Source organism: Urtica dioica, chromosome 8, assembly GCF_054948205.1.
Source record: "Urtica dioica subsp. dioica isolate 48M chromosome 8, U.dioica_male_clone48M_v1_H2, whole genome shotgun sequence".
Classification (NCBI taxonomy): Eukaryota; Viridiplantae; Streptophyta; class Magnoliopsida; order Rosales; family Urticaceae; genus Urtica; species Urtica dioica.
This window is the reverse complement of record NC_142763.1, coordinates 10,801,131-10,820,956: the sequence shown is the minus strand read 5'-3', so window position 1 is coordinate 10,820,956 and position 19,826 is coordinate 10,801,131. Positions and strand designations below refer to the sequence as shown.

The window sequence follows — 19,826 nt, the reverse complement described above, 5'->3', positions numbered from 1 at the left end:
CCTATTTTTCGTGACATAGAAGTCACGAAATTCCTATTTTTCGTGACATAGAAGTCACGTGAAACATGCTCTCTTTTGATCCTTTGATCTCATTTGGTCCTCATAAACTTGCTTCTAAACTGTTAAATGATGGATTTGGGAGGACTAACAATCCTAATACATGCGTTAGCAATAAAATCCACACATTAAAGAGAAGTTAGACGGAAAATCGACATAACGGACAACATGACGTTAAACATCATCACATATGTTCATATGTTTAGACTATTAACATTCTTTTCCCATTTGAAATGATGAAATGGTACAAACTAATGTATGTCAACAACACTTCACAGTACATGACACATTCTTTCATCATGATCTTCTAAGTAAGTAGAGTTTGACTTACCATGTATTTTTTCAATTTTTTTATTTTTATATTTATAACAACCACTGGTCCCTTAAGACGTATTTAATGAAATAAAAGAGATATTTCTCATTAAATTTCATCAAAGTATCCAATTTCGTGATTGAAATGTCATGAAAACGTACTGTTTCGTGACTTGAAGAGTTTGTTTCGTGATATATACATCACGAAATCTCAATTTTTCGTGACAGGATAGTCACGAAATCCCCATTTTTCGTGACAGGAAAGTCACAAAATCCACATTTTTCGTGACAGGAAAGTCACGCAATCCCCATTTTTCGTGACAGATAAGTCACGAAATCCCCATTTTTCGTGACATAGAAGTCACGAAATTCTAATTTTTCGTGGCATAAAGGTAACGAATTCCCATTTTTCGTGACAAATGACCTATGTTAATATGTTTAGACTACTTGACATTCTTTCTCCATTTGAAATGATGAAATTGTACAAATTAATGTGTGTCAACAACACTTTACAATACATGACACATTATTTACACATTATATTTTTATTTTCCACATTATATTTATGTGTGTACTTTATTATTTTCATGGAATTAAATAAAACTAATTTCATAAAAATAAAAATAAATATGTGTCTAATTTATTAATTATTTATGTGTGTACATTATTATTTTCATGGAAGTTAAGTCAAACTAATTTCATAAAAATAAAAAAAAAATGTGTCTAATTTATTAATTATTTATGTGTGTACTTTAATATTTTCATGGAATAAAATCAAACTAATTTCAAACATTTATTCGTCTAATGTTATCATTTTAAAAATTACATAAATAGATATAGCCTAAACTCATAAACTTTGCAATTTAGGTTGTATTTAAAACGTTTTAAAAATTACTCAATGTCGTTGTCTCGTGATCCAAGTGAATCATTTAAATGCATCAAACTTCTCTTTAATCTTAAGTTTGGTTACTATAATATATTATAGGGTTTGATACTCTAAAATTCACTCATTGAACAGTCTGGAAGCATGTATTTACGTCACAAATGAAATAAAAACAGCAAAAGAAAGCTTATTTCACAAAATTGGGGTCGTTTTCGTGACTTATGTACGGTAGCAATAGCACTGAAATGTCATGAAAACGTACTGTTTCGTGACTTGAAGAGTTTTTGTTCGTGACAACTACGTCACGAAATCCCAATGTTTCGTGACAGGAAGGTCACGAAATCTCCATTTTTCGTGACAAATAAGTCACGACATCCCAATATTTCGTGATATAGAAGTCACGAAATTCTAATTTTTCGTGACATAGAAGTCACGAATTTCCATTTTTTCGTGACAAAAACGTCACAAATTCCCAGTCAATTACGTGAAACGTGTTCTCTTTTGCTCCTTTGAAATCGTTCGGTCCTCATAAACTTTCTTATACATTGTTAAATGAGTTGACTTGGAGGACTAACAACGCTAATACATGAATTGTCAATAAATTTTCACATGTTTATTTTATAAACATATACATTCTTATAATCATATAAATTTCTTTATTTTATAAATTCGGACGACATGACGTTAAACCTCATTAACTTATAATCATATGTTTAGACTACTTGACATTTTTTTCCCATTTGAAATGATGAAATTATACAAATTGATGTATGTCAACAACACTTCACAATGTACAAGATACATTCTTTCCTCACGAAATCCCAATATTTTTGTGACGTAGAAGTCACGAAATTCATGTTTTTCGTGACATAAATGTCACGAATTTCCTTTTTTCGTGACAAAGACGTCACGAATTCCCAGTCTATTACGTGAAACACGCTCTCTTTTGCTCTTTTGATCTCGTTTGTTCCCCATAAAATTGCTTCTAGACTGTTAAATGAGTTGATTTGGAGGACTAACAACGCTAATACATGTGTTATCAATAAATCCCCACATTAAGAAGAAGTCGGAGGGGAAAACGACATGCCAGACGACATGACAGTAAATCTCATTTACCTATGTTCATTTGTTTTAGACTACTTGACACTTTGTCCTATTAATTTTAATGAAGAAATGGGACAAATAAATGTATGTCAACGACACTTCACAATACAAGACACATTAGTTCCTCAATATCTTCTAGGTAAGTATAGCTTGACTAACTACGTATTTTTTCAAATTTTTTATTTTTTATATTTATAACAAATATTGGTCACCTAAGACGTATTTAATAAAATAAAAGAGAGATTTGCCATTAAATTCCATCAAAGCATCTCGTTTCGTGACTGGTATGTCACGAAAACGTACTGTTTCGTGACTTAAAGAGCTTTGTTTCGTGACAGATAAGTCACGAAATCCTTATGTTTCGTGACAAATAAGTCACGAAATCCCAATATTTTGTGACGTAGAAGTCACGAAATTCATGTTTTTCGTGACATAAATGTCACGAATTTCCTTTTTTCGTGACAAAGACGTCACGAATTCCCAGTCTATTACGTGAAACATGCTCTCTTTTGCTCTTTTGATCTCGTTTGTTCCCCATATACTTGCTTCTAGACTGTTAAATGAGTTGATTTGGAGGACTAACAACGCTAATACATGTGTTATCAATAAATCCCCACATTAAGAAGAAGTCGGAGGGGAAAACGACATGCCAGACGACATGACAGTAAATCTCATTTACCTATGTTCATTTGTTTTAGACTACTTGACACTTTGTCCTATTAATTTTAAATGAAGAAATGGGACAAATAAATGTATGTCAACGACACTTCACAATACAAGACACATTAGTTCCTCAATATCTTCTAGGTAAGTATAGCTTGACTAACTACGTATTTTTTCAAATATTTTATTTTTTATATTTATAACAAATATTGGTCACCTAAGACGTATTTAATAAAATAAAAGAGAGATTTGTCATTAAATTCCATCAAAGCATCTCGTTTCGTGACTGGTATGTCACGAAAACGTACTGTTTCGTGACTTAAAGAGCTTTGTTTCGTGACAGATAAGTCACGAAATCCTTATGTTTCGTGACAAATAAGTCACGAAATCCCAATATTTTTGTGACGTAGAAGTCACGAAATTCATGTTTTTCGTGACATAAATGTCACGAATTTCCTTTTTTCGTGACAAAGACGTCACGAATTCCCAGTCTATTACGTGAAACATGCTCTCTTTTGCTCTTTTGATCTCGTTTGTTCCCCATAAACTTGCTTCTAGACTGTTAAATGAGTTGATTTGGAGGACTAACAACGCTAATACATGTGTTATCAATAAATCCCCACATTAAGAAGAAGTCGGAGGGGAAAACGACATGCTAGACGACATGACAGTAAATCTCATTTACCTATGTTCATTTGTTTTAAACTACTTGACACTTTGTCCCATTAATTTTAAATGAAGAAATGGGACAAATAAATGTATGTCAACGACACTTCACAATACAAGACACATTAGTTCCTCAATATCTTCTAGGTAAGTATAGCTTGACTAACTACGTATTTTTTCAAATTTTTTATTTTTTATATTTATAACAAATATTGGTCACCTAAGACGTATTTAATAAAATAAAAGAGAGATTTGTCATTAAATTCCATCAAAGCATCTCGTTTCGTGACTGGTATGTCACGAAAACGTACTGTTTCGTGACTTAAAGAGCTTTGTTTCGTGACAGATAAGTCACGAAATCCTTATGTTTCGTGACAAATAAGTCACGAAATCCCAATATTTTGTGACGTAGAAGTCACGAAATTCATGTTTTTCGTGACATAAATGTCACGAATTTCCTTTTTTCGTGACAAAGACGTAACGAATTCCCAGTCTATTACGTGAAACATGCTCTCTTTTGCTCTTTTGATCTCGTTTTTTCTCCATAAACTTGCTTCTAGACTGTTAAATGAGTTGATTTGGAGGACTAACAACGCTAATACATGTGTTATCAATAAATCCCCACATTAAGAAGAAGTCGGAGGGGAAAACGACATGCTAGACGACATGACAGTAAATCTCATTTACCTATGTTCATTTGTTTTAGACTACTTGACACTTTGTCCTATTAATTTTAAATGAAGAAATGGGACAAATAAATGTATGTCAACGACACTTCACAATACAAGACACATTAGTTCCTCAATATCTTCTAGGTAAGTATAGCTTGACTAACTACGTATTTTTTCAAATATTTTATTTTTTATATTTATAACAAATATTGGTCACCTAAGACGTATTTAATAAAATAAAAGAGAGATTTGTCATTAAATTCCATCAAAGCATCTCGTTTCGTGACTGGTATGTCACGAAAACGTACTGTTTCGTGACTTAAAGAGCTTTGTTTCGTGACAGATAAGTCACGAAATCCTTATGTTTCGTGACAAATAAGTCACGAAATCCCAATATTTTGTGACGTAGAAGTCACGAAATTCATGTTTTTCGTGACATAAATGTCACGAATTTCCTTTTTTCGTGACAAAGACGTAACGAATTCCCAGTCTATTACGTGAAACATGCTCTCTTTTGCTCTTTTGATCTCGTTTGTTCCCCATAAACTTGCTTCTAGACTGTTAAATGAGTTGATTTGGAGGACTAACAACGCTAATACATGTGTTATCAATAAATCCCCACATTAAGAAGAAGTCGGAGGGGAAAACGACATGCTAGACGACATGACAGTAAATCTCATTTACCTATGTTCATTTGTTTTAGACTACTTGACACTTTGTCCTATTAATTTTAAATGAAGAAATGGGACAAATAAATGTATGTCAACGACACTTCACAATACAAGACACATTAGTTCCTCAATATCTTCTAGGTAAGTATAGCTTGACTAACTACGTATTTTTTCAAATATTTTATTTTTTATATTTATAACAAATATTGGTCACCTAAGACGTATTTAATAAAATAAAAGAGAGATTTGTCATTAAATTCCATCAAAGCATCTCGTTTCGTGACTGGTATGTCACGAAAACGTACTGTTTCGTGACTTAAAGAGCTTTGTTTCGTGACAGATAAGTCACGAAATCCTTATGTTTCGTGACAAATAAGTCACGAAATCCCAATATTTTTGTGACATAGAAGTCACGAAATTCATGTTTTTCGTGACATAAATGTCACGAATTTCCTTTTTTCGTGACAAAGACGTCACGAATTCCCAGTTATTACGTGAAACATGCTCTCTTTTGCTCTTTTGATCTCGTTTGTTCCCCATAAACTTGCTTCTAGACTGTTAAATGAGTTGATTTGGAGGACTAACACGCTAATACATGTGTTATCAATAAATCCCCACATTAAGAAGAAGTCGGAGGGGAAAACGACATGCTAGACGACATGACAGTAAATCTCATTTACCTATGTTCATTTGTTTTAGACTACTTGACACTTTGTCCTATTAATTTTAAATGAAGAAATGAGACAAATAAATGTATGTCAACGACACTTCACAATACAAGACACATTAGTTCCTCAATATCTTCTAGGTAAGTATAGCTTGACTAACTACGTATTTTTTCAAATATTTTATTTTTTATATTTATAACAAATATTGGTCACCTAAGACGTATTTAATAAAATAAAAGAGAGATTTGTCATTAAATTCCATCAAAGCATCTCGTTTCGTGACTGGTATGTCACGAAAACGTACTGTTTCGTGACTTAAAGAGCTTTGTTTCGTGACAGATAAGTCACGAAATCCTTATGTTTCGTGACAAATAAGTCACGAAATCCCAATATTTTTGTGACGTAGAAGTCACGAAATTCATGTTTTTCGTGACATAAATGTCATGAATTTCCTTTTTTCGTGACAAAGACGTCACGAATTCCCAGTCTATTACGTGAAACATGCTCTCTTTTGCTCTTTTGATCTCGTTTGTTCCCCATAAACTTGCTTCTAGACTGTTAAATGAGTTGATTTGGAGGACTAACACGCTAATACATGTGTTATCAATAAATCCCCACATTAAGAAGAAGTCGGAGGGGAAAACGACATGCTAGACGACATGACAGTAAATCTCATTTACCTATGTTCATTTGTTTTAGACTACTTGACACTTTGTCCCAATAATTTGAAATGAAGAAATGGGACAAATAAATGTATGTCAACGACACTTCACAATACAAGACACATTAGTTCCTCAATATCTTCTAGGTAAGTATAGCTTGACTAACTATGTATTTTTTCAAATTTTTTATTTTTATATTTATAACAAATATTGGTCACCTAAGACGTATTTAATAAAATAAAAGAGAGATTTGTCATTAAATTCCATCAAAGTATCTCGTTTCGTGACTGGTATGTCACGAAAACGTACTGTTTCGTGACTTAAAGAGCTTTGTTTCGTGACAGATAAGTCACGAAATCCTTATGTTTCGTGACAAATAAGTCACGAAATCCCAATATTTTGTGACGTAGAAGTCACGAAATTCCTATTTTTCGTGACATAAATGTCACGAATTCCCTTTTTTCGTGACAGAAAAGTCACGAATCCATGTGTTTCGTTACATGAAAGTCACGAAATCTTATTGTTTCGTGTTATTATTTCATATAAATAAATAAATAAATTTGTGTAATTTATTAATCATTTATTTGTGCACTTTATTATTTTCATGGATATTAAATCGAACTAATTTTATAAAAAAAAAAAAATTGTCTGTTTTATTAATTATTTATTTGTGCACTTTTTTTTTTCATGGAAATTAACACAAAATTATTTTAAAAAATAAAAAATGTGTCTATTTTATTAATTATTTATTAAAAACTAATTTTATAAAAATATAAATAAATGTATCTATTTTATTAATTATTTATGTGTGTACTTTATTATTTTTAAATTTTTATTTTTATATTTATAGTAACCATTGGTCCTCTACGCCGTATTTAATGAAATAAAAAAGAGTTTTATCATTAAATTCCATCAAAGTGTCACGAAATTCTAATTTTTTCGTGACATAAAGGTCACGAATTCCCATTTTTCGTGATAGATACGTCACGAATTCTCAAAATTCTCAGAATTTCGTGATAAAAAATGTGTTTATTTTATTAATTATTTATGTGTACTTTATTATAACATATAAGGACAAATAATAGAGAGAGAGTAGGGTAGGTGAGAGTGGGGTCCATTAAACATTGGCATTTACAAAAAGTAAATAAATAAGGATATAATGGTAATTACATAAATGAAAAAAGTGTCAGAGGTCCTATTTGTGACATTTTGAAAAAAAAGTCCATAAAAGTCATTTGCCTTTTTTTTACTCCTAGTTTTTGAAAACTCCCAAAAAAAAAAAACATAAAAAATCTGAGGTGTCATAGCCAGCCATGGATTCTGAAAGTCACGATTTGGGATTGGTTTTTTTTTTTTTTTTTTTTTTTTTTTTTTTTTTTTCTTAAGTTTAGGTTTTGCTTTAGAAGAACGATAGAATGTTCGAGCAAAAAAAAAAGGAATGATGGAATGGGTATGTTTTTTACTTTTAATTTTCAATATTGTTTTATTATTATTATTTTTAAAATTAACTGGTCTGGTCCAATCTATACCACGATTTTAAATCTTAGACCAGACCAAACTTTTTATGAAGATAGACCAGATCAGTGAAATTATAGATCATTTAAGAGTAAACCGTTGGCCGTTGGTCTAAAAAACTACGGTCTGGACTTTTCACGATATTTTTGAACAATCCTAATTCTTAATGCATAAGGACTATATTTTTCTAATTTGTTATGATCATACATTATTTAATATCCTTTTATATAGTTTGGATTATTCGTATTGTAAATTTTAAATTCAACGTGCAATATCAAAGCAATGTATAACGAGTTTGTCTTTTAAATTATTCCTAATATATTTTCAAACAATTCTTATAATATATCTTAATGAAATCATTGTTACGGTGAGAATTACAAATACATTATTCACTTCATTATCTCATAGCAATATAATAGTTATCTGTTAGTTCCACATATTATTTTTAAATATGATAAAGATAAATATAAGTAAGATTTAAATTTATTCTATAATGTATAGGTATAGGATAAAGTAAATTAATCTCCCAAGACATACTGAGGCTTCTTAACAAATGTAAAATTTATAAACTAGTAGGACGATTAATTTTTATCGTATTGTCTTATTATGTATTTGGTTCGAAATATTATTTTACTATCATCACGTATTATTACTTGGAAGAATAAGTCTTATCATCATGTATTTGTTAGCATCATTTATTGAAACTGAAAGATAACTTACGGATTTTATAAAAGTCATGGGTTACTCTCTCATTTAGTTTTGAGATGGAAGCTCATAATACTTCAGACTTTTTTGTCGAATAGGATTATTAAACACCAACCAATGATAATCTGACGAGTATAACACCTATATGTTCCTCACAATTGATCACACCAATATTAAACTTTACCTTTAAACTCATAACATTTTCGGCACCAGAAATTGTGTCTGGCATGACTTTACATGCAGAGAAATTCATTACTAAATATAAAAGATGGTTGTATTTAAAAATCAAGAAAATATTTAGGTCTAAAGTAATATGGATAAATATTAATAATTAAGCACGAAATAATATATTTTCGTGCACTAATGAAAGTATTCAAGAAGACAAGCCTCATACAAAGAAATGGACTCTACCAACGATAATAATTTCCGGAACATCAGAAACCGAGCGAATTCAAGACCTTATAACTTCTTCCCCGCTTGACTTGTAGAACTCACCCTTGTAAATCTATCCTCTACAAAGGTGTCTGTCGATATGAGGAACTGAAAATGGGAGAAAGAGTTTCAAGAGTGGAAGTTCGACGTTTCGTCCAACTCCAAGATCCACAAAGTCTATTTAGTGTCGATGGCCTGGATGGCTAAAGTTGGACGCGCCTGAGAGGAAGCCAAATATCCACAAGTCGAAAATCATGATGAAGAGAAACAGCAACAAACAGAGCGTCCATCGAGATAGCTATCCAAACCCTAACTCAATTAGATTCTTCCTCTCTCACAAGGATTCGTATCCTTCCATGGACCATCTCGACAAAGGTTGCACCCTCAACGCGATAAATCATCTTCATTGGTAGATATGAGATAATGGACCCCTATCTATTTTAATCCTACTTGATTTTCTTTCTTTCATATATATTTTTAAGGTCATTCGCTGCCGATGAGAATTGAACACGACTTCCTTATTGTGTGTTCACTAACTCCGCTCTATTAGAAGTTTTCCTTAGCGACTAAAAAGGTCTTAAAACCTACTTTGCCGTAGTCACTTGTGGTTATATCCACTTATGAAGTCAATCATCAATAAAAGAAAAATAAAAAATAAAAAATAAAAAAAGAGAATTGGTTAATCTTTCTGAACATCTTTTTTTTTTTTTTTTTTTTTTTGTATTAACAGATGATAATGTCTAAAAATAGTGATATGAACCAAACAAAAAGTTTTTTTTTTGGACCTGCATTATTACACAACCAACTCCCCAAAAAACCAACAAGGACTAATTCTCTACAACGATCTTCCCAGTGGCATGACCGTCGATGCTCTTCGCCCAAGCCTCCTCAGCTTTGGCCAGCGGGTACCTCGAGTCGATCACCGTCTTAAGCTTCCCTCCCTTGATCAAACCCACGAGGAACTCCAAGTTCTCGGCCTTGGGGCTCATCAGGAGCGGGACCAACCGCTTCGCCGAGAAAGTCAGCTTCTTCAGGGCCGAAGTCAGCAGCGCGGTGGGCCCGGGAGAGAGGTCAATGACAATCCCATTCTTCCCTAGGTTCGGCTCGAAAACCGACCACGGGATTCCCGAGGCGCAGTGGACCACAGCGTCGTACTTCTTCCCCGACGGGCTCTTCAGGGCTTGCCCCTCGGGGGTCTTGTAGTCGAGGACCTCGTCGGCTCCCAGGCCTCGGACGAACTCGGCGTTGCGGGCCCCGCACGTGGCGGTGACGTGGACGTTCCCAAGCTTCGCCAGCTGGACCGCATAGTGGCCGACCCCGCCGGAGGCCGCGGTGACGAGGACGTTCTTCTGCTCGCCGGTCCCATCGAGAGTGATTCCGGTGGCTTGGGTGAGGCATTGGAGGGCTGTCAGGGCGGCCACGGGCAAGCTGGCGGCTTCGGCCGCCGAGACTTCCGGTGGCAGAGCGGCCGTCAGCCTCTCGCTGGCAACCACGAACTCTGCAAATCCGCCCCCATTCTGACACACTAATAGAAGTTAAATGATTTTATATTTTTAGAAAATGTTATATATGTTTTCAATTGGGCGTGTAATGATTTTTTATCCATCGACCACGTCTTCAATATATTAAAAAAAATGAACTACGTTTTTTTTAAAGAAAGTTCCACGTGATTTAATCCCATTTCTCGATAGGGGTGGGTATGCTTATGCATGGACAACATGATTAGGCGCCGGAACAGGAACTTCCACATGCTAAAGATAAATTCACAATTACACAAACGATCGACTCAGTACACAAATCAATCGGTCTAATTATACATTTAGAAGAGCAATTGATCAACATCGCAAATCAAAATTACCTTCAAGCCTGAAGCTCCACCGCCGTAGCCGTCGTATTGAACAGCGTGCATGAGCTTGCCAGTCATGGCTGCCATAAACCAGAGAGAGAGAGAATTCCGGTTTTGACTGGAAGGAATTATTACTTCCAGTGTTGACCAGAATTCCATTGGGAATGTGTTGATGTCGAAATCTGTTCCTCAACAATCACTATATTATATATATTATATTGAATATAGAGTTTTATAAGCAACTAGGCCACTTGAAACGTTTGGTTTGGGTTCTAGCCTATGTTTGGAGTTTTTTAGGGAAATAGTCAACCATATTAGGTGGCAATAATTGTTTTACTTTTTTATCCTCATATATTTTTAAGTCCGTTTGTTTAGTTTTTATTCTATTTTTGTATACGTGTGTTAATGAGGTTTATGAGTGTTTTTTTTTTCATTGCGTTTGTTTTTTTTTCATTGCGTGTGACACGTTTGGCTTTTTTCCGTAGGAGTTGGTTTTTTTTTTTAGCGTGAGTGGGTTAACGTGGGTTAATCTTTTTCTTGCCACCTAATATGCGTTTATGCGTTTTTTTTTCACTGCGTGATATTTTTTTTTAAACACACTGACTTGTTGCTATTATTAAGGAAGCAGTTATATTTCAAATATTGGTACGTTTGAATTTTTGAAACACAAGCATTCTCACGTTTTTTTTTGTTCCAGCTGGTTCTATATAGCAGAAGAAAAAAAAATAGCGGCTGGTTTTTTTTGTTCCAGCTGGTTCTATATAGCAGAAGAAAAAAAAATAGCGGCTGGAAGAAACCATTTGTTTCCGATGGATTCTGCGTCTTGGTCGTTGGTGGATTCCGGTATGTTATCGTGTCTTTTTTTTTAAAACGTTAACTTGTTTAGATCTGGTCCGAATCTCATTGTTAATTTGTTTTATTTAACAGTTAAGATTTTTGAACGTCAGTCTTTGGAAAAATGTGATTCTATGAGCTTGGTTGATGAAAAGTTTCCAGATGGTGGAACTGTTTTTGACGAGACGCAATTGAAAAATTGCCCGATGAATGTTGAAGTTGATGTCAATAACATTTTTATGAGTAAAGAAACAATGATTTCAGCGTTGACTATTATTGCGTTGAGAAACAATTTCGAATTCCGGGTGAAAAGGTCTAGCAAGACGCGATATTGTATTGTTTGTTTGAATTCTGATTGCTCGTGGAAATTGAATGCTAGTGTATGTTCTGTTTCCAAATTTTGGGTGATTAGGTCTTTCAACAAAGATCATAATTGCTTTGGAAAGAACCTTATACATCGTCATAAACAAGTGTCATCTTCATTGATTAGCAAAGTTGTTAACAATGATTTCCGAAGCTCAATGGCTGACAAATATACACCAAAAGCAGTTGTGGAGATCATGCGTTTGCGTTTCAAAGTTGAGATTAGCTATTATAAAGCTTGGATGGCTCGTTCCAAGGTTTTGCAAGATATTCGCGGTGATTATGATAAATCATATACTTATCTCCCCATTGTAGGCGATATGATAAAAGAGAAGAATCCAGGTAATTTTGTATCTTTGATAGTTTCCTGTTTGTTTTTTTTTTTCTATACATGTAGCAGTTTTTTTATGCTAAGAAGAACAGGTTATGTATTTACAACTATTTCCATTTATTGTCCTTACGAAATTATTTCCAATAATTAACGTTTATTATCTGTGTTGGCAAGTACTTACACAGTCACAGAAACTGATGCACATGGAAATTTCCAATATTTTTTCCTGGCAATGAGGGCTTCTATGCATGGTTGGAAGTTTTGCCGTCCTGTCATTTCGGTGGACGGGACTTTTTTCAAAGGTAAATCACACGGGACATTACTATTGGCCACGGCTCAAGATGGTGATAATCATCTTTTCCCCTTGGCTTTTAGTATTGTTGATTCGGAAAACGACAAATCTTGGCATTGGTTCATGACTCATCTCAGGGTAGTTTATGGTGTTAGAGATGGTTTGGTTATTGTCTCAGATCGGAATACATCTATTCCAAAAGCTATCCATGCCGTTTTTCCTAAGGCTAATTATGCAGTGTGTATGCAACATCTTTGGGCGAATGTGAAGGCAAAGTTTGGAAAAGCTTATTATGGGCCTCTTTTTTACAATTGTGCAAAGGCATATACTAAAAAAGATTTTGACTATTGGCTTGCAAAGATGACCGAGTCTAAGCCTAGCATGAAACAATACTTACTGGATGCGAAGCCTGAATTGTGGTCGCGGAGTCAGTTTATGGGAAAGAGGTATAATGTAATGACGACAAATATTTCCGAATGCTTGAATTCTGTGATGAACGAAGCGCGTGGCTGGCCAGTTGCTTGTTTGGTTTTGAGTTATCGGAGTTTGCTGCAAAGGTGGTTTAATGAGAAGAGAGAACTTATTCCACGAATGCTATCTGGTCTTACTGAGCATGCTTTTGGTATTCTGTTTAACTCTGAAGATGATGCTCGGACGATGGAGGTATGTTTCACGACAAAAATTATTGTTAATATGTGGAAATTAGTGTTAATTATCGTATATTAATCATTTGCTTTATTATTTTGTTTTTTAGGTTAAAATCATCAATGACCAACAGCTTGAGGTTATTGATGGTGCCGTTCACCGAATTGTCGACATTGCTGAAAAGACATGTACATGTCGCGTTTGGCAATTGGATGATTTTCCTTGTTCGCATGTGGCTGCGGCGTTATACCGTAGGAAGTTGAAACCATTTGATTTTGTTCCGTCATATTACACTAGTCAAAATTATGCTGCCATCTACGCTCAAGATATTGTCCCTATTGAAGACTTAGGCGAGTGGGATTTGCCTGAAGATGCTCATGTAATTAATTAATCCACCAGTTTACAAAAGACAAGCTGGAAGGCCAAAAATGAAGAGGTATCGATCAAAGTCTGAGTTATTTCACCCATACCGTCAACGTTGCAGCAAATGTGGAAACCAGGGCCACAACAAGAGGGGATGCAAGTCTTCAAATGATTAATGATCAATGTTTTTCCCCTGTTTGCACTTTTAATTTTTACTATTTTTATGAAGTATTTTGGGTTGTACACATTTTGACTTTTTTTTTTTTAACTTTTAGCAGCAAAGCAAGTTTCTATGTTAGCATTTTCCTATATTTGTCATTTTCATTTATGCAGATGCTAAGTTAGCATTTTCCTATTTTTGTCATTATCATTTATGCAGATGCTATATTCATTAAAAAAGTTATAATAACTCGTCCAAAATTTAAGATTGTTCTTAGGATGAAATTATATTCAAGTGATATGTGTAATTAATTATTTCCCCCAATTTTTCTAGATATTCATTTCCGTTTATTGTCAACTATTTCCAAACTGTAACACGTAATCTGTTTTTTATTTACAAACAGTAGCACTGGTATTAAACTGATAATAAAATGAAATATGTTTCAAAGCATTCACCGAAGATGTTCATCATGAAATAAAATCATGTTATAACATGGAAAGAAACAAATATCATAGAATGTAAACCAAGTTCCAAAATAAATTTAACCGGGAGACCAAAAGCATAAATCCATTCTACCAAATAACTAAATAATGTTGTTTGCATAAATATTCATATGCCTAGGGAAAAGCTGGGCTGGCTGGAATGATCGGGAGGGCTGGTATGATCGGGATGGCTGGGCTGATCGGGCTGGCTACTGGGTTCACCTTTCGTCGGTTTCTTCGATGGGTTGTCTCCTTGTTCACCACCAGTTTTTTTTCTCTTCTTCGGAGATGTGACGTATGGCGTCTTTGTTGCAGCTGATTTCTTGATTTCCCTTCGAGGCCGTTCAGTTACAGTTGGAATGGCAGTTGTGCTTCCTGTTCGCTGTTTTCTCTTCCTCACCAAAGGAACTTCGGGCTCACTTTCTTCATCCACCTGCGTTTGATCAATAGGATCATTATCATCAAAGTCTCCGATGTTTTCTATCAAAAACATCACATCATCGTTGAGTCTCGTTAATTGGATCGGACTATATGATTTGTCAAGGTTTCCTAATATCGGGGACAATTCCTGTTTATATTCATATTTACAAACAGAATATTATAATATAAAAATTTACGGTAATTATTTTTAAAAAAATAATACAGAATAATATATCTTACATGTTGTTTGAGTTGTCTTTTGCTGACCCGAGTACGTTTGGCCGGTTGTTGTGTGGGTGCTACATCACCGGTCATGTCCGCATTATTAACATATTCATCCTTGAAAAGTTTGACATCCAAAAAGTTAGTTATGTTTTTCTTAATAATTAACCATAGTTTTGTTTTTCTTTAATAATTAACACTTATTTCCAATTATTAACACAATGACTATACTTCAAATTACATACCTGACATGAGAGCGAAATCGTTTAACGTGAAAATCAATTGATTCCCTCCAATGCTGAACCATAGTTCATGAGAGTTCTTGCTCTCTAGTTGATGAAGAACAAGTAAGTGCATTAATTTCTTTGGAAATTCTATTCCTTCAATTTCCGAGAAATGTCCAAACGCTCCATTATTGAATAGCATTTCCTGCCTCTCATTCGTCAACCCGCTATGTATTTTATCGAAGATACTGAAATTGCTATGTTTGACAATTTTTTGTGCCTTATTCCAATTCGATTCTTTCACAACCCAATCACCTTTCTGAAAATTTAGGAAATAATTGTTAATTATTGATCCTGGGACAATAAATTTTTTCAAAGTCATTCAAGAAATTTATTTACCTCAGGCAAAACATTTTTCCCTTTTGAACCTGGAACTTTCTTTGTCACCATCTTCTCCTTTTAGTGATATCTGATAAAAAAAAAAAGGCATTCAAATACGAAGACATAATGCATTGATTACAAAAACAGAAAATTTTGGAAATAATTGTTAATATTCAAATCATTTGGGAAAAACCCGAATCCATTTTTCAGAACTTATTCTGATATCAATCGTTGATGTAAAACAGGAGTTCTTGGAAATAACCAAATATCGGAATTTTTTTAAAATAAACTAAACATTTCAAATAACCAGCCGCCGAAACCCATTTTTATTACAAAATCCCTAATTTTCTTTGATTTAAATAACATAAATTTTTGGAAATAATTGATAATATTCAAATCAGTTGGGAAAAAACCGGATCCATTTCTCAGAACTTATTATGATATCAATAGTTGATGTAAAACAGGAGTTCTTGGAAATAATCAAATATCGGAAATTTTAGAAAATAAACTAAACATTTCAAATAAACAGCCGTCGAAATCCATTTTTATTACAAAATCCCTAATATTCTTTGATTTAAATAACAGAAATTATTGGAAATAACTGATAATATTCAAATCAGTTGGGAAAAATCCGAATCCATTTTTCAGAACTTATTCTGATATCAATCGTTGATGCTAAAACAGGAGTTCTTGGACATAACCAAATATCGGAAATTTTTGAAAATAAACAAAACATTTCAAATAACCAGCAGTCGAAACCCATTTTTATTACAAAATCCCTAATTTTATTTGATTAGAAAACAGAAATTTTTGGAAATTATTGAAACCCATTTCAACCAAAACAGCTTGTAATCGTTTTCTTCTTCCTCTGCATGTATTACCTGAATGATTTCGGTGGACTTTCGACTGTGTTTCGAGCTTCGAAATTTTTGGTTATGGCGGAGAAGACTTAAACTGGTATGATCTCAATCTGGTTATTTAGCGTGTATGAGTCAAACTGTTTTGAGCTCACTAAAATATCGCGTTGAATCCAGGTGAAGAGGTGAAGCCGGTCTAGATTTTCGCGCATGTTATTAATGATATCTGTGAGAAATATTTTACTAAGATTTGTTAGAGGATTTAGGCCTACGTGTAACATATAACACGCGCGTAGTCAATGTTTTTTTGTTTCAAATATTTTGTTTCAAATATTTTCGCCTGTTACCATTTTCAAGTTGCGTTTTTTTTCCCGTAATTAAATATGTTTAATATGTTGTAGTTTTTATTTTCCATTTGAATATTTAAAAGGGTAATTTAGTCTAGTAATTATTGCCACTTAAGCATGTTGGCTATTTGCCTAAAAATTATGAAACATGGGCTAGAAACAAAATCTATAGTTTCAAAGTGGCTATTTTGCTACACTCCCCTTGAATATATCGTTCTATTTATATGATGTGGATCTCAAGGATTCGTCGTAATTAGAATTGAATTTCGGAGGAATCACGATGAATAACGAAGGTAATAATGGAAAATAAACTGGGAAAATAACTTCTTTTATTACTGATCACAATCGAGTACAAAACAACAGAGTATATTTTGTAAATACAGAATATTGAAGATAAAAAATGTCCAGTGCCCCTGCGAGATCTGCTTTATCCTTTATTTATAGGTGAGGTCGTTGCTCTTCTTCCGTCGATCTGGTGGACACGTGGTCGGTCTGGAGCGTTCTGCGATGCTGCATGCGGAGTGGTTTGGCCTGTTCTTTCGAAGGTTCAATATGAAGACCGCTTCTCCCGGACTCGCGAGGTGGTCAGCTTGGAGACCGCTTCTTCCGGACTCGCGAGGTGGTCAGCTTGGAGACCGATTCTTCCGAGCTGACGGGGTGGATGCTGTGGGCTGGTTCTGAGGTGTAACCCTAATCCGAGCGGGTTGGGCTTGGTTAGATTTTACTCATCAATCGAGACCCATGATATAAATCGGGCCTTAGAGAATTGACCCAATTTACAGGGTTACATTCTAGTATCCACAGAATGGTACGGAAATTTCCATTCCAATAGTGGAAATTTCCATTTCCGTACATAAAAATTAATAATTAAAATAAATACATTTTTAAAGGATTAAAATGTAGTGTTTTTTTAAATAAGGACTAAAATGTAAAATGAAAGGTCGGGCTAGGCAGTCAACGGATGCCCCGACCCAATTGAGGTTATTATAATGGGAAACGATTTTTGGCATAACTCACGAGTGGGAACGATCCACCCCTGAGTTGACACGTGGCCACTAACTGCCACGTGTCAACTCACGAGCGGATCGTTCCCACTTGTGAGTTGTGCCAAATAGCATAACTCTATTATAATTGCTTTCTGCTTCATGCCATTAAGAGCCACATGTATAATGTTAGGAAGTCCCATCATATTTTTTTTTTTTGAAATGCTGCAGTGGGGATTGAGCCACATGTATAATGTTAGGAAGTCCCATCATTATCATTTAATTTTGTATCGTTTTTTTCTTTTCATTTTCTTATGTATTGTGACGGGTCAATTTCAAGTGGGTAATTTCTTATATAAAAAGTGCGTTTTGGAAATGACTGATTCTTTTCCACACACGTTATGTATAGTAGAATTTATAACCGAGTCGTAATTTGTAAACAATAAAGATATATAATTTTTATACTTCATCAGAAGAAAAAAAAAATCTTTCAATTAAATGAATAACGAAGAATAAAATAGTGAATGTGCCATATGTACTATATGAATTTGAAAACAAATTCAAAAGAATTTAAACGAATCTTTACGATAAACTTGCGCAGTTTTATTGAACATATCAAGAAAGAAACGCTATATTCATATTGCCTTTGAAATTGTCAAAAAAAAAAAAAAAACAATGGTAACTTACACTTCATTCACAATATATATATTTTTTTTAAAACAAACAAAAACAAAACAGAAAGTAAAACTAAAATTAAAAAAAAAAAAAAAAAAAAAAACAAGAACAAAAGTGTGTAACTGGACCAGAATGATCCAACGAATATTAAAATAATATAGGTAGTATCAAATTGTTTTTCACTAGATCTCAATTTCTTACTTTTTTGGGCGAGACCCAGTTCTTCTTTCTTTCTTTCTTCAATTTTGGTACAAGTACAACACGCAATTTTCTGATCTAAATTATTTGTATATTAATCTTATCATTATTACTAAACAATTTTGCAGGCTTTCATCAAGTTGCAGGAACAAGTCATAGGAACAATCAACCACAATCAAGTAGTGTACCTTTTATATATAAGCCATCGCTTTTTTCACAATCACTTCAAAATCAAATTAAGGTCTCGCCACAAAACCTCCAAGATATATCAAAAGAAAGTCATGAGAGAAAGAAATCCCCTCAACACCTTAAGTTTCTTATCATTAACCATAGTAATCTACACAACTTTGCTTGTGAAGTGTGTAAGATCTGAAGAGTTTGTTGTTGGCGATGAAGATGAATGGGACAGCCAGGGATATTATCTATCTTGGTCACAAAGCTACAATTTCACTGTTGGTGATGTTCTAGGTATAATCCTTTTTCACACTTGAAAATCCATTTAGACATAGCAAAATCATGTGTTACAAAGTTTTTTATTTTATTTTTTGGGGTGTGTGTATAGTTTTCAAGTATGTTGAAGGGCAACACAACGTGTTCGAGGTAGGCGAAAGCACGTACAGATCGTGCGACTCGAGCGGGGTAGTTTTGTCGATGCACACGACCGGGAACGACAGAATCGAGTTGACTGAGGCAAGGAAATATTGGTTCATATGCGGCATCGTTAGTCATTGCCTCGGAGGAATGAGGTTCGGGATCGAAGTGGGGCGATCTCGTAATTCCACGGAAGATATTGTACCGAACGGTTCGCCATCTGGCGCACCACCACAGGTTACGGTGGCCCGGAACTCCAGTGATTGCTTGTTGAGCAAAGGCTTGGGAAATTGGGTTTTGTTTGTAACCTTTTTCGCTTTTCTGTTTGCTCAAATTTCACTACCGCTGTAAAGAAAATATAATGGTTTAAAGTAAATTTTTTTTAACTGTCGGTCTATTTTTAACTATTGGTAGCTATATCCGTTGGTGGATAGGGAAAAAAAGAGCAGTACATTGGTTTGTGTTAAATGGCTATCAAGAAGATGTAAAATACTTTTATGACCATAAGAATTTTTTGTAACTCACTAGATTGGCTGTAGAATGCTATGGTGATATTTTTATTATTATTATTTTTTTTAAATCAGATGGCGAAATTGAATTATA

At 34.0% G+C, this 19,826-nt stretch overlaps 2 protein-coding genes and 1 pseudogene across 3 annotated transcripts; 2 read left to right on the top strand and 1 right to left on the bottom strand.

The window, feature by feature from the left end:
• Positions 1–9,777: 9,777 nt before the first annotated feature.
• Positions 9,778–10,954, bottom strand: LOC149388035 (chloroplast envelope quinone oxidoreductase homolog pseudogene; annotated as a pseudogene). Its single transcript, XR_016300636.1, has 3 exons — positions 10,868–10,954; positions 10,728–10,760; positions 9,778–10,526 (listed from the first exon to the last, which is right to left on the bottom strand). The product of XR_016300636.1 is annotated as a chloroplast envelope quinone oxidoreductase homolog pseudogene (transcript).
• A 710-nt stretch (positions 10,955–11,664) lies between these two features.
• On the top strand, positions 11,665–13,855 carry LOC149388034 (uncharacterized). The gene is made up of 6 exons (XM_089622346.1): positions 11,665–11,698; positions 11,783–12,002; positions 12,102–12,394; positions 12,569–13,338; positions 13,430–13,699; positions 13,805–13,855. The coding sequence occupies exons 1-6, from the start codon at positions 11,665–11,667 to the stop codon at positions 13,853–13,855; spliced, it is 1,638 nt and encodes a 545-aa protein (XP_089478472.1).
• Positions 13,856–17,056: 3,201 nt separating this feature from the next.
• Positions 17,057–19,574, top strand: LOC149388033 (blue copper protein 1b-like). Its single transcript, XM_089622345.1, has 5 exons — positions 17,057–17,069; positions 17,221–17,321; positions 18,761–18,811; positions 18,992–19,100; positions 19,195–19,574. The coding sequence occupies exons 1-5, from the start codon at positions 17,057–17,059 to the stop codon at positions 19,572–19,574; spliced, it is 654 nt and encodes a 217-aa protein (XP_089478471.1).
• The last annotated feature ends 252 nt before the right edge of the window (positions 19,575–19,826 follow it).

What these genes read in the sequence shown, in the direction of transcription:
- LOC149388034 (XM_089622346.1), top strand. Translation starts at nt 11,665, where the DNA reads ATGGATTCTGCGTCTTGGTCGTTGGTGGATTCCG. An exon ending in GATAAAAGAGAAGAATCCAG is followed by an intron (nt 12,395 to 12,568) that starts GTAATTTTGTAT and finishes GTACTTACACAG; the next exon opens with TCACAGAAACTGATGCACAT. An exon ending in ATGATGCTCGGACGATGGAG is followed by an intron (nt 13,339 to 13,429) that starts GTATGTTTCACG and finishes TTTGTTTTTTAG; the next exon opens with GTTAAAATCATCAATGACCA.
- LOC149388033 (XM_089622345.1), top strand. An exon ending in GAACAATCAACCACAATCAA is followed by an intron (nt 18,812 to 18,991) that starts GTAGTGTACCTT and finishes TTGCTTGTGAAG; the next exon opens with TGTGTAAGATCTGAAGAGTT. An exon ending in CACTGTTGGTGATGTTCTAG is followed by an intron (nt 19,101 to 19,194) that starts GTATAATCCTTT and finishes GTGTGTGTATAG; the next exon opens with TTTTCAAGTATGTTGAAGGG.